The sequence below is a fragment of the Lissotriton vulgaris genome, chromosome 7, assembly GCF_964263255.1.
Source record: "Lissotriton vulgaris chromosome 7, aLisVul1.2, whole genome shotgun sequence".
NCBI lineage: Eukaryota > Metazoa > Chordata > Amphibia > Caudata > Salamandridae > Lissotriton > Lissotriton vulgaris.
Window position 1 is genome coordinate 812,077,619 of NC_141695.1, and position 12,881 is coordinate 812,090,499.

General features: G+C 53.1%; 1 protein-coding gene, 1 non-coding gene and 1 pseudogene across 2 annotated transcripts in view; 1 reads left to right on the forward strand and 2 right to left on the reverse strand.

Annotated features, from left to right (window-relative positions):
- Window positions 1-12,881, forward strand: part of DNAH17 (dynein axonemal heavy chain 17) — a 15,539,113-nt gene that overhangs the window by 3,984,906 nt on the left and 11,541,326 nt on the right. Inside the window, exons 20-21 of the mRNA XM_086931082.1 lie at window positions 3,684-3,866; window positions 3,995-4,249. Coding sequence (XP_086787208.1) covers window positions 3,684-3,866; window positions 3,995-4,249 — 438 coding nt within the window. The remainder of the gene's footprint in view (window positions 1-3,683; window positions 3,867-3,994; window positions 4,250-12,881) is intronic.
- LOC147702464 (28S ribosomal RNA) lies at window positions 5,198-7,713 on the reverse strand (annotated as a pseudogene).
- Window positions 8,155-8,308, reverse strand: LOC147702465 (5.8S ribosomal RNA). The gene has a single exon (XR_015298539.1). It is a non-coding gene; the product is annotated as a 5.8S ribosomal RNA (ribosomal RNA).

Genomic DNA, 12,881 nt, shown 5'->3' on the forward strand with positions numbered 1-12,881 from the left:
GAGTGAAATTGCTATCTATTGTTTTCACACGACTCTGGAGATATACTCCTTATTCTGGAGGGAGCAAAGTTGTCATGTTTATGCGGTTGTCAGAAACTAATCCCTTCTTGTCTAATCAGGAAAGTTAACTCCTTCCTGTTCATTCGAGAACGTTTCTAGTGACCTCTGAGCTAGCTGGCATACCTAATTAAGTCTAACATATTCAGTAGAGACCTAGTCGACCTCAGTCCTACGTCTAAACTGCCGTTTATGTTATTCCAATGCGCAGAGCCTATTGGGAATATAGGAACTACACTACAGTCCAGGCGGCTGAGGATGGTAATCCTGACTACAGTTGTTCTCGCCTGTACTGGTAGAAATACAGCAGCTTTCGGATGCCTCGCATTAAAGTGAAGCAACTGCTCACCAGTTTATTGACGTTGGTCTCCAGATTCAAATTTTCATTAAAGCTGACCCCCAGATTCCGCACCGTCTTTACTGGTGTCAGCGATCCATCCGAGGCTAAAGGCCAAAAGTCTGCAGGCAGGCTTCTGGCAATTCTCCCCACTTTGCACTGCATGATCTCTGTTTTTCCGCTGTTGAACTGGAGCGAGTTTCCCTTTAGCCATGCCGCCATTTCATGCATGCAGGCATGGAAACTCTCTAGTCAATCCGCCTGAGCACCATTGAGGGAGATCATAAGCTGTGTGTTGTCAGCGTAGTTGATCACACTGATGTCATAAGCCTTAATGATGGCCATCAGGGGTTGCATGTAAGCATTAAACAGGGTGAGACTGATGGATTATCCCTGTGGAACCCCATGTGGAACTTTGGCAAATTCAGATTGGTATGGGGGGAGTGCCACTGCCTGCCACCTATCTGACAGGTACGACCGCAACCAGTTGAGCGCCGTTCCCTTCACTCCAAAGGTTTCCAGCCTTGTCAACAGGATGTCATGGCTCACCATATCGAATGCGGCGGACAGGTCCAGCAGAATTAGAATTAGTGACTCGCCCCTGTCCGCCCTCATTCGCAACTTGTCCAGAACCATCACCAGTGCTGACTCGGTCCCATGGGCTGGTCTAAACCCAAACTGTTCCTCCTCTAGAATGTTGTTCTTCCCCAAGACCCCAAGAAGTGGGACAGGGACCTGCTAACCAAACGTTCCGTGATCTTAATTGGATAGGGCAGGAGCGAAATAGGTTGATAGTTCTTGTGGCAGCTAGGGTCAAGATTAGGTTTCTTCAGCAGAGGTGTGATAACAGCCTGCTTCCATCCAACCGGTACGGTGCCTGTGCTGAGAGATTGACTACATAACTGGAGGAGTATAGGAAAGAAATCAGGCCCGAATTCCTTCCCAATTTTGTGGGGTAGAGGATCAAGCGGAGATCCCGAGGAGATGCTAAGGGCTACTTGAAACTGCAGATATTCTTTAAAAATTGTACCAACTACCAAAATGTAATTACTTACCTGTTTTAGATAGAGGTCCCAGTGCTGAACCTAGGTGTCCAGTACTGGATTACCAAAGGTACGAGAACCTACTTTACCTGTAAATTGAATTTCCTTCCATAGGATAACATTGGTAATTTCAACGGAAAAAGATTTTGTGTCAACTTTTTAAATATAATAATACTCCCTAAAAATCACTACTGTAACAAAAACGCTTTTACTTAACTGTTTACAGCTCATGTCCCGGGACTGAATCTAGGATCCAGTCCTGTGGTTAGAAAAGTAATCTACAAAGTAACTAATTGCATTTAACCAGAAATTCCCATTGAGCGCAATGTTGCATTGTGTTTGAAATTGTGTTGCCTATTGCAACAAACTGTAACTATTGCATTCAAAAGTCTATTGCCTATTTGAAAAGTATTTAACTAAAGTAACTCATCCTGAGAAAGTATATTTTGATACCTGGTTGGTTCTAAAATAAAACAACTATATCTTTTGATACATAACCATCGCCCTAGAGTTCAGTTCTGGAGTGTGTGAGACCATTTGCTGACTGAGTAGGTACAACAAATGCTTTACACCGTCCTCTGATACTGCCTTACTGCTCGACCAAGCTACCACTTTAGAGAGTCAGGTTATATCTAACTTTAGCCTCTGCCATACCTCTGGGAACTGGGGACTCTATACACACTGTACCTTACTTTAGTCCAGTATATATAGAGCTACTTTCCTACATGTGGTCACAATCTTTCTGGTAGATACTCTACCCGCAGAGCCATCGCAGCCCGCCTTCCTGCTCATTTGCTGGATGGTTTGTATGGAAATATAAAAAGATTTTGCTTTAAGGATTTGGTACTGTACTACTCTGTCAATATCTGTTTGTCACTTACCTTGTAGGCTGGGATGCACAGATGGAAACTGACATTGTTACAATGACCTCACTAGAATGAAGAGTGGTCTTGTGAGGAAACCCTTAGTGGTAGTAGGCATATAGCATATAAGTTAAACATGGGAAGATTGCAATATTTATGATATTCAATGAGCGCTGAGGGCTGGGGCTTTTGTATGTGAAAGGATGTAAAAGGAAGCGATTGTAGGGCAACAAAGTTAAAGAAGTAAGTAAGAGTTATTTCTTTTGTATACAGAAAACAATAAATTCAATTTGTGTTCTTTGGTTGCACGTATCTTGTAGAAGTAAATTATGAAATTAGAGGACAACTTCTTCCATTGGAGCGAATATTGACAGCATTTCAATAGAGTTAAACAATTTTGATATCAGCTGACAATCAATATTTCGTAATTTAAGACTGAGGGCGTCATTTAGGGCCAGATGTAGGTCGCCAAATACCGGTCGGTAACGGCCGATTTCGGCCGTTACCGACCGGTATTTGGCTTTTGAGATGTAGGTGGGTATATTTACCGATTCGGTAAATTTACCACTTCGGTATTTTACCGAATCGATAAATATACCGATTCTGTAAATACATATGTAGGTGACACTCCCAAGAGTGCCACAGGCCCTTAAGAGTCGGTATTTTACCACCCAATCCTATTGGGTGGTAAAATACCGAATTCAGGTGTGCATGCACACCTGTGCCATGTGACACACAGACATGCCCTTACAGAATCGGTAATTTATTACCTACATCTGCCTCCTTCCTATTTACCGACTCTTAAATACCGATTCGGTATGAGTCGGTATTTAAGAGTCGGTAAATAGGAATTACCTACATCTGGCCCAAAGAGTTGTTCAGTGGCATTGGAAAACCACTTCTTTCCCTGGAGGAAATTACTTTATCTTGGGAAGGATCAACCAGCTGATTTTCCTCTGTCAAAGAGATAGTATGGTCAGAGAAATTCATTTAGTGAACTATTTTCCTTATTTAGTTTTGAGAATTTTCCATTGCTGCAATCCTCTAAGGCTCTCCTTCCAAATGCCTTATTAAACCTTAATGGCTGTAATAGCTGTTACTGATCGAAATGGAAATAAGAAATCCATGGTAGCTGAAAAACAGTAATATTTCATCCCTGGATTACATTTTTGGGCAAAAACATGCATTAGTCCAGAAACATGAATCAAATCTGTTATTTGTCAGAATCTCTTAGAAATGAGCATTCCCTCCCCTCCAAGTTACCATTAGCACCGATTCTGCACTGGATTTGGAAAGAAGTTCTAAATAAAACCCTAATACATGTTACATTGGATAAAACGGTCTTACCAAATAATAATTTTTTCACTTTTTATTATTTTTTAGAACAATGCTTCACCCTTATTTGAAGTGCATTTGGAACTGCAACTTGCTGAGTCGGTTTACCGCCCACCTCTAGGGTTTGGAGTGCCAGATGGCTTTGTGACACTGATAGAGAAATTGCTCAGTGATGTGTATAATGCAGCTACATTTGTACCAAGACTGGCGAAAGAAAAGCATAGCTACAATGTGAGTCCTATTGAGTAATCCAGCTCTACTATGTTCCCAACTGACTTTGAATCTTTGTTTGCAATGTGTTTGCACGTTTTGCTTCCACTGTTTTCTGTTACATAACTCAAACATTACATATATTTTAGATGGAACTTGAAGAAAACACAGAACTCTCAGCAATGAAAGAGGAAGTGATTTCACGAGTTGCTAGCGTCATGAAATATGCTCAGGACTATCAAGCATCTTTTGAAAAATATTCTTTCCTGTGGATAGAAGATCAGGCGGAGTTCATGCAGCAGTTCCTTTTGTATGGACTTGGGTTCTCTTTGGAAGAGATGGAATCACATGTGGATGAGGGCCTACCACGCAAACCACCCACACTTGATCAATTTAAGCAACAGGTAAACACTAGGTTGAGTCGATTATCATAAGATATGTTATGCATTCTCCATTCCAAGTAATTCGTAAACAGTGATTATTTCCACCTATTTTTTTTTATCTATTTATTTTTAAAAGCTTAATCATAAAACTTTCCAATGAGAGGACATATTGCTGCTTATATTCTAATACATCGTTCCTTGTACTAAGTGGATCCAGGCGTATATATTAACATGTTAGCATGGAGACAGATCCTGCTTTTTTAGCTAATTTCTATGAATACATTCCGCATATTCCAGAGGCTGTGCACAAAAATCATGTATTTTATTTGACGAAGTGAGCAGAACAATGTACAAAATGAGCAGCCGACATGTGTTTCACTCATATGGCTATCCAGCCAAAAGCTTATTCAAGGCTGATCAGTACACCATTATTAACTTATAATAATAGAAGAGAATATTTAGACATATGGACAGATGTGCAATGTGCAAAAGAACCGGAGATGCAAGTAGAGTTAGTTAGGAGTGTGTCAGAAGAGATAGGTAGAACAGAAAGGGGAGAGAGAAAGAAAGAAAGAGAACATGAAACAGACAAGGAGAGATGATGAAAAAGAAGACAAAATGAACAAAATATGAAAAAATGAAAATAATCTAGGTTATACATGTATATTGATTTGCAAACATAAAACAAAGGGTTAGGGCTTCTGAGCCCTAGCCAGGCCGGGGAAAGCCTCCCCGGGCCCCGGTAGACCCCCGTCCCCAGCACCCGGACCCTCTGATGACTTGCAGGATGGGGGGCTCACGCACCCCGGGGCCTGCCGGATGGCGCTCATGCCCCGGGCTGGTCCCAGCTTCCGAACCCTAGCCAGGCCGGGGAGAGCCTCCCCGGGACACAGTGGACCCCGTCCCCAGCACCTGGACCCTCTGATTGCTTGCAGGACGGGGGGGCTCACGCACCCCAGGGCCCGCCGGACGGAGTTCAAGCCCCGAGCCCGGTCCCAGCTTCTGAAACCTAGCCAGGCCTGGAAGAGCCTCTCCGGGCCCCGGTAGACTCCCGTTCCCAGCGCCCGGACCCTTTGATTACTTGCAGGACAGGGGCTCATGCACCCCGGGGCCTGCCGGACGGAGCTCAAGCCCCGGGCCCAGTCCCAGCTTTTGAGCCCTAGCCAGGCCGGGGAGAGCCTCCACAGGCCCCGGTGGACCTCTGTCCCCAGCACCCAGCCCGACCGACCCAGCCCTTAGAGCCAATCCTTATACCGAAGTTACTGATCTGACTTGCCGACTTCCCTTACCTATATTGTTCCAACATGCCAGAGGCTGTTCACCTTGGAGACCTGCTGCGGATATGGGTACGGCCCGGCACAAGATTTACACCATCTCCCCCGGAATTTCAAGGACCAGCGAGAGCTCACCTGATGCCCCCGGAAAGACAATGCTTTCCAAGGCTCGGGCCCCTCTCTTGGAGCAAACTCAATCCAGGGCGCCCTGCACTTCACAAAGAAAAGAGAACTCTCCCCGTGGCTCCCGCCGGCTTGTCCGGGATCGTTTGCGTTATCGCACTGGACGCAGCGAGGGCACCCGTCTCCGCCACTCCGGGTTCGGGAATCTGAACCCGACTCCCTTTCGATCAGCCGAAGGCAAGGTAGGCCATTGCCCGTCCCTCCCGGACGGCACTCGCCCATTTCTTAGGACCGGCTGACCCATGTTCAACTGCTGTTCACATGGAAGCCTCCTCCACCTCGGCCTTCAAAGTTCTTGTTTGAATATTTGCTACTACCACCAAAATTTGCACCTGCGGCGGCTCCACCTGGGCCCTCGCCCTGGGCTTCCATGCTCACCGCAGCGGCTCTCATCGCCGGTCAACGGCCGGGTATGGGCCCGACGATCCAGCGTCATTCATTTTCAGGGCTAGTTGATTCATCAGGTGAGTTGTTACACAGTCCTTAGCGGATTCCGACTTCCATGGCCACCGTCCTGCTGTCTATATGAACCAACACCTTTTCTGGGGTCTGATGAGCGTCGGCATCGGGCGCCTTAAACCAGCGTTCGGTTCATCCCACAGCGCCAGTTCTGCTTAACAAAAGTGGCCCACTAGGCACTCTCATTCCATGCCCGACCCCACACCAGCGAGCCGGGCTTCTTACCCATTTAAAGTTTGAGAATAGGTTGCGATCGTTTCGGCCCCAAGACCTCTAATCATTCGCTTTACCAGATAAAACTGAGGGCTCCGCGCGCCAGCTATCCTGAGGGAAACTTCAGAGGGAACCAGCTACTAGATGGTTCGATTAGTCTTTCACCCCTATACCCAGGTTGGACAACCGGTTTGCACGTCAGGACCGCTACAGACCTCCACCTGAGTTTCCTCTGGCTTCGCCCTGCCCAGGCATAGTTCACCATCTTTCTGGTCCTATCATGCACGCTCATGCTCCACCTTCCCAACGGAGTGTGCGAGACGGGCCTGTGGTGCGCCCGCCACGGGAAGTGCGGCGGGATCCCACCTCAGCTGGCGCGTGCCGTCCCTCACCTTCATTGCACCACAGGTTTTCGCTCAGCCCTCCGACTCGTGCACATGTTAGACTCCTTGGTCCGTGTTTCAAGACGGGTCGGATGGGTAACCGACATCGCCACAGACCCCTGGCACCCGGCGTGGGCCTCCCCGCCTGGCGGCGCGATGCGGTGAGGGAGCACTGAGAACAGTCTGCCCCAGTCGACAGTCGCGCCGGGATCAGGGGCCCTGTATCCCCTTTAACCTCCACGGCGCGCCCCGAGGGGCGGCCGGGGACAAGTGCCCGGAGGAGGGCATGGAGGCGGTCGAATCTTCCTCTGCCCCGCAGACATGGTGAAGCTGCTGAAAGGGGAGCTGTAACACCCTCTGCCGGAGCAGAGGGCCACCTGCCACCCCAAAGCCTTCCCAGCCGACCCGGAGCCGGTCGCGGTGCACCACAGCGGAGGCCGGGTGGGGCCCGGGCACCGGTCCCACGGAGGGGATCCAGAACTCCAGGGCCACCGACCTTCCCGCCGTGTTGAATCCTCCGGGCGGACTGCACGGACCCTACCTGTTTACCTCTCGACAGTTTCACGCCCTCTTGAACTCTCTCTTCAAAGTTCTTTTCAACTTTCCCTTACGGTACTTGTTAGCTATCTGTCTAGTGCCCGTATTTAGCCTTAGATGGAATTTACCACCCGCATTGGGCTGCATTCCCAAGCAACCCATTCGAGAAGACCCGATCCCGGCGTGCCGGGGTCCGCTACCGTCCTAACACCGTCCGAGGGGTGAGCCTCAATCAGAAGGACTTGGGCCCCCTGAGAGACGCCGGTGGAGTCGGTCTTCTGTATGCCACATTTCCCGCGCCCGCCGCCGGGAGAGGATTCTGCGCTGGGCTCTTCCCTCTTCCCTCGCCATTACTGGGGGAATCCAGGTTAGTTTATTTTCCTCCGCTTAGTAATATGCTTAAATTCAGCAGGTCGCCACGTCTGATCTGAGGTCGTAGTCGGAAGAATGACACCAGAGCATCACAGGGGGTTGCCGGGGAAGGCCAGGCCCCCCTCTTGGAGCAGGGGGGCCAGGTGTCCCAGCAGCACGCGCCCACTTTCCCCAGATCACATCTGGAAGGGCTTTGCCCTCCCCTGGAAGCCGGCCGCGGAGGTGGGCGCTTGAGGCGCATGTGCAGCCGGTGGGACACCACAGACAGCCATGCACAGCACGTAGCCAGGTGCTCCAGGACAGGTCCTGGGGCGGACCGGTCGCCCTGCCCTTTCTCGGGGCCAGGCGCACCGGCGGCGTACCTACACGGCAGGACCCAGGAAAGGGACCCAGCCCCGGGCGATCAGGGGGTCTGTCTTTGTGAGGGGACGAAGGGGAAACAGAGCTAACCCTGCGACAGCCCCAGCTGCGTCCTGGGGAAGCCCCGGGGTGATTGACGATAGAGCAACCCTCAGACAGGCATAGCCCCGGGAGGAACCCGGGGCCGCAAGGTGCGTTTGAAGTGTTGATGATCAATGTGTCCTGCAATTCACACTAATTCTCACAGCTAGCTGCGTTCTTCATTGACGCGCGAGCCGAGTGGTCCACCTCCAGGAGTCACAGGCAATTTTTCAAAAACGTTCACCCACCTGCGGGTGCAGGAGAGGCGGAAGAAAGCCGACGCCGTCCCTCCACCCCCCGTGCGGCGAGACGGCCTAGGCCCCCCGTTCAAGGCTTCCCCTCTGGGAGTCAGACTGCACCATTGGGAAAAAAAAACATTGCCAGGTGCTTGGCCTGGGAGTCCCCCACCCACCCACAGGCGAAGAAGGGGGCTCCCAGTGTGACGGGAGCAGGCAGCCCCATACCAGGAGGGACCACACAAGTCTTCAAACCCCTCGGTCCGACCGCAAGGGACTGGGTCAAACCGGGTACCTGGCAACGAGGGAGGGTGCTCCACCTGCACATCAGCCGTCCATCCCCGGGCCGCCCGAGCCATGCCAGCGGGCTGCCAAATAGCCCACCACCATCCTCGCCGAAAGGGAAAAGCCAGGTGGCTCCCCATCCTTCCGCAGGTTTACCTACGGAAACCTTGTTACGACTTTTACTTCCTCTAGATAGTCAAGTTTGATTGTCTTCTCGGCGCTCCGCCAGGGCCGTTGCCAACCCCAGCGGGGCTTATCCGAGGACCTCACTAAACCATCCAATCGGTAGTAGCGACAGGCGGTGTGTACAAAGGGCAGGGACTTAATCAATGCAAGCTTATGACCCGCACTTACTAGGAATTCCTCGTTCATGGGAAATAATTGCAATCCCCAATCCCTATCACGAACGGGGTTCAGCGGGTTACCCGCACCTGTCCCCTGATTAAGCATCGCCGGACCTCACGGAGGTCTGACTGACCCTCTCCCTAGTAATCCGGATGAAAATGACCCCCCTTTCTTGTAATCCGTGCACACGAGGTGACAGGGGGAACTCAAGGCGCGAAAGTACCCGACCTCTTGGAGCCCTCGGTGGGATCCGGAAGGCAAATGGCACCTCATCGGGACTTCCAGGGAGGTTTGGCCATCTGGTTGCCCCATAGGAAAGCATTGCGGGTGACCAGATGGCCGAGGGGATCTGGGTGACCAGATGGTCGGGCACGAAAGGGAAGCCATCTGGACACCCTGCTCCCCAACGAAGGAGTGAAACGGCGCCGGGACATGGAGGACCGGAGGCCCAGGGCCCCAGCTGGGCCCCAGCCATGGAGGCTGCAAGGGGGACCCGACAGGCCCACAGACCCGGGGCCTGTGAATACCTTGACAAGCAGGGGATGCCTGCACAGGACCAATGGACCTCTGTCCTGGGTCCTTGGTGGAGCAGCAGCCTGGGGGACAGGGCCCAGGGCCCGAGCACCCGACCCAAGGCCCGGCCGGGCCTCTGGACCAAGCCGGGGCTCCCAGGCCCGGAGGCGCAGGGGATGCCTCCCCGGGCCCTCCGGACACCATCCCGGGCACCCTGCCATTTGTCAGGACCCAGGACAGAGCCCAGGGTAGGGAGGCCACCCTCCCCGGGGCCATCATGGGCTCTGGATGGAGCTCCTGAACCGAGCCAAGCAATGGGAGGCTCCCGGGCACAACGGAACCCCGTCCCGGGCCTTTGGCAGAGCGGTAGGCCAGGGGACAGGGCCCAGGGTCCGATAACCTTACCTGGGACCTTACCATGCCCCTGGACCCAGTCGGGGCTCCCAGGCCCGGAGGAGCAGGGGACGCCTCCCCAGGCACTCTGGACCACGTCCTGGGCACCCTGCCATGCAGCTGGACCCAAGACGGAGCCCGGGGTGGGGAGGCCACCCTCCATGGGGCCCCTGGACCCAGCCCATCAGGGGAGTCTCCCCAGGCCCACTGGACCCTATCCAGGGCCTCCTGCCATGCGGCAGGCACAGGGACGGACACAGGGCTGGGGCGGCATCCTGGCCCGTCCAGCTGCTGGCTGAGGACCACCAGGCCAAGAAGGGTCCCATAATACCTTGTCTCTAATAATCCGTAGGAAGTCTACCCCTCTTTCTGGGAACCTGTGCGCGCCGCAAGGCTCAGGGGGCCCTAAGCCCGTATGCGCTTGACCTCCTGGAGCCCTGGCTGGGATCCGGGAGGCGAATGGCACCTCATCTGAACTTCCAGGGAAGCCCGGCCATCTGGTCGCCCCATAGGAAAGCATTAGGTGCAACCAGATGGCCGAGGGGAGAGGTGCGACCAGAAGGCATGGATCGAAAGGACTCCCAGTTGCCCACCCCGAGCCTTCACGGTAGGGCTCCTGCCTGCCCACACAGGCAGGCACTGGGCCTCAGGCTTGGGGAGGAGCACTGGAGCACTCGGACCTGGACGCCCGGGGGTGGACTGCCCGGGACCCATGGCGCCTGTTCCGGGCACTTGGCCATGCCGTTGGCCTGGAGAATGGAGCCCCGGACGCCTGGGGGAGGACTGCCCGGGAACCATGGAGCCCATCCGGGGAACTTTGCCATGCCGTTGGCCTGGAGGAGGGAGTTGTGGACGCCCAGGGGAGGACTGCCTAGGAACCATGGGGCCCATCCCGGGCACTTGGCCACGCCGTTGACCTGGAGAAGGGAGCCCCGGATGGCTGGGGGAGGACTGCCTGGGACCCATGGAGCCCGTTCCTGCCACTTTGCCATGCCGTTAGCCTGGAGGAGGAAGCCCGGGGAAGGACTGCCCAGGAACCATGGAGCCCGTCCCGGGCACTTTGCCATGCCGTGGCCCGGAGCCCCCCACCCAGACGGAGGATAGGTGAGGTCTGCGCATAGCCCATCTGGTCACCGGCAGAGCCCGGGAGAGGTGTTCCGGCATATCCTGCCCCTAGTAATCCGGAGAAAGGCTACTTCTCTTTCTTGGAAACCCTGCGCTAAGCATGGGCGAATTTAGCGAATTCGCAATCCGCGAATTTGCGGATTTGCGAATTCGCGATCCGCAAAATTCGCAAATTTGTGCGAATTTTTGTTTTTTTGCGTGTTCGCGGGGTTTTTTGCGTGTTCGCTGGGTTTTTTGCGTGTTCGCGGGGATTTTTGCGTGTTCGCGAGCCGCTTGCATAGCGAAGTTACACATGCAGTCGTTTATGGGAGAGGGAGAGAGAGATATATAGATAGATAGAGAAAGAGAGGGAAAGAGAGAGGGAGAGAGAGAACGAGAGAAAGAAAGAGAGTCCGGATCTCTGAAGGGCCAGATTCTTGAGTTGCCCCTACAGAACATACAGCTTTTTATTTTTAGCAAAATGCATATGAAAATTGTGCTGTAAAGGTCTCTTTTAGTTTAACCCCTCCTGACAACTCAAAATGGGTGTATTTGCCATCCTCTCCCTTCTTCCTGTTTTTTATATCTGTAAGTGCTTCCTGATTTTTTTTTTTGTAAATATCTTTTTATTGCAGCAAAGACAGATAAGTATACAGTACAATTTATACCATTCCCCTTGATGCTCAGTGTGAGCTCCGCTCCCACTCCCCAGTATCACACAGCCATTCAGCTCGCACCCCGGAGGTCGAGCGGCAAAGTCGTAGGTACATAGGAAACTGCGCTGGAGCATTCTGTGCATGGCTACAGCCAACAAGTGGATGGGAAACGGCAGCGCTGCTTTTCGGACCTAACACTCCCTCTCCCCTGTCCCAAGTCCAGTTGAAGCCAAGAGTTTCTGTGCAACTCCCGTGAACATACCCCCCTCCCCTTCCCCTAAGCCCCCTCAACTTTTCCTACCCCGCCTTCCCCGTCCAGGATTCCCCCCCCCCAACTCTCCCTGCCCCCTACCCAGCCCCCCCACCCCCCCAGGCGTGCCAGAGTATCACCTAATTGAACTCTCAACCTTGCCAACAAGATCAGACCCGAAGCATGGTACCAGGATTCGTCTGCAATCATCCGTAAATCATCTCGATGGAACGCAAGGGCAGTGCAATAGCCGAGCGGGTCTATGCCGCCCCCCGTCAGGCGGGCGTCCCTCTGGAGCCGGGCTATGTACTGGGGATTCCTCCTCCTCCACGTCCAGGAGCGTGAGATCTAGGACCAGCCCCTCCCACGCCCTGGCTCTCTCCAGTGCCAAGTCATTGTCTATCCTGAGCGCAGCTCGCAGGCGAAGCTCACCCTCACATCTAGCCCATTTAAGCAGTTCAGCCTTCCAGCGCTCTACTACGGGGCCCCGGGACGCCTTCCACTGGGACGTAATGGCCCGCTTCGCCAGGAGAAGCCCCAAGTCCAGGAACTTGCTTGTGACTTTGTTCTTTGATGTGTGTGGGAACCAGTGTAGTATGCAATGTGCCATGGTGAGTTGCAGGTCCCTCTCCGTCACCTCCCTCAGAACCTCCACCACCTCCTCCCAGAAGGGCCCCAGCTCGGGACAGGACCAGAACATGTGTCGGAAGTCTGCGGGATCCGCCGGGCAGCGCGGGCAAGACGCTGGGTGAGCCGGGAAGTACTTATGTAATTTATCAGGGGTCAGATACGCCCTATGTAGGACATAAAAGTGCACCAGCTGGAACCTTGCGTTGCGCGTGCCGTTCCGGGCCCCCTCCAGTATACCATTCCAGGCCTCTTCGGGGATCTCAGTCGCCAGGTCGGCTTCCCATTTCGTCTTCAGGGTCAGCAGCGGAGCGGTGGATTCCGAGACCATGCGTCGAGTCAGGCACGTGACCGCTTTGACCGTCCCTGCCATCATCACGAC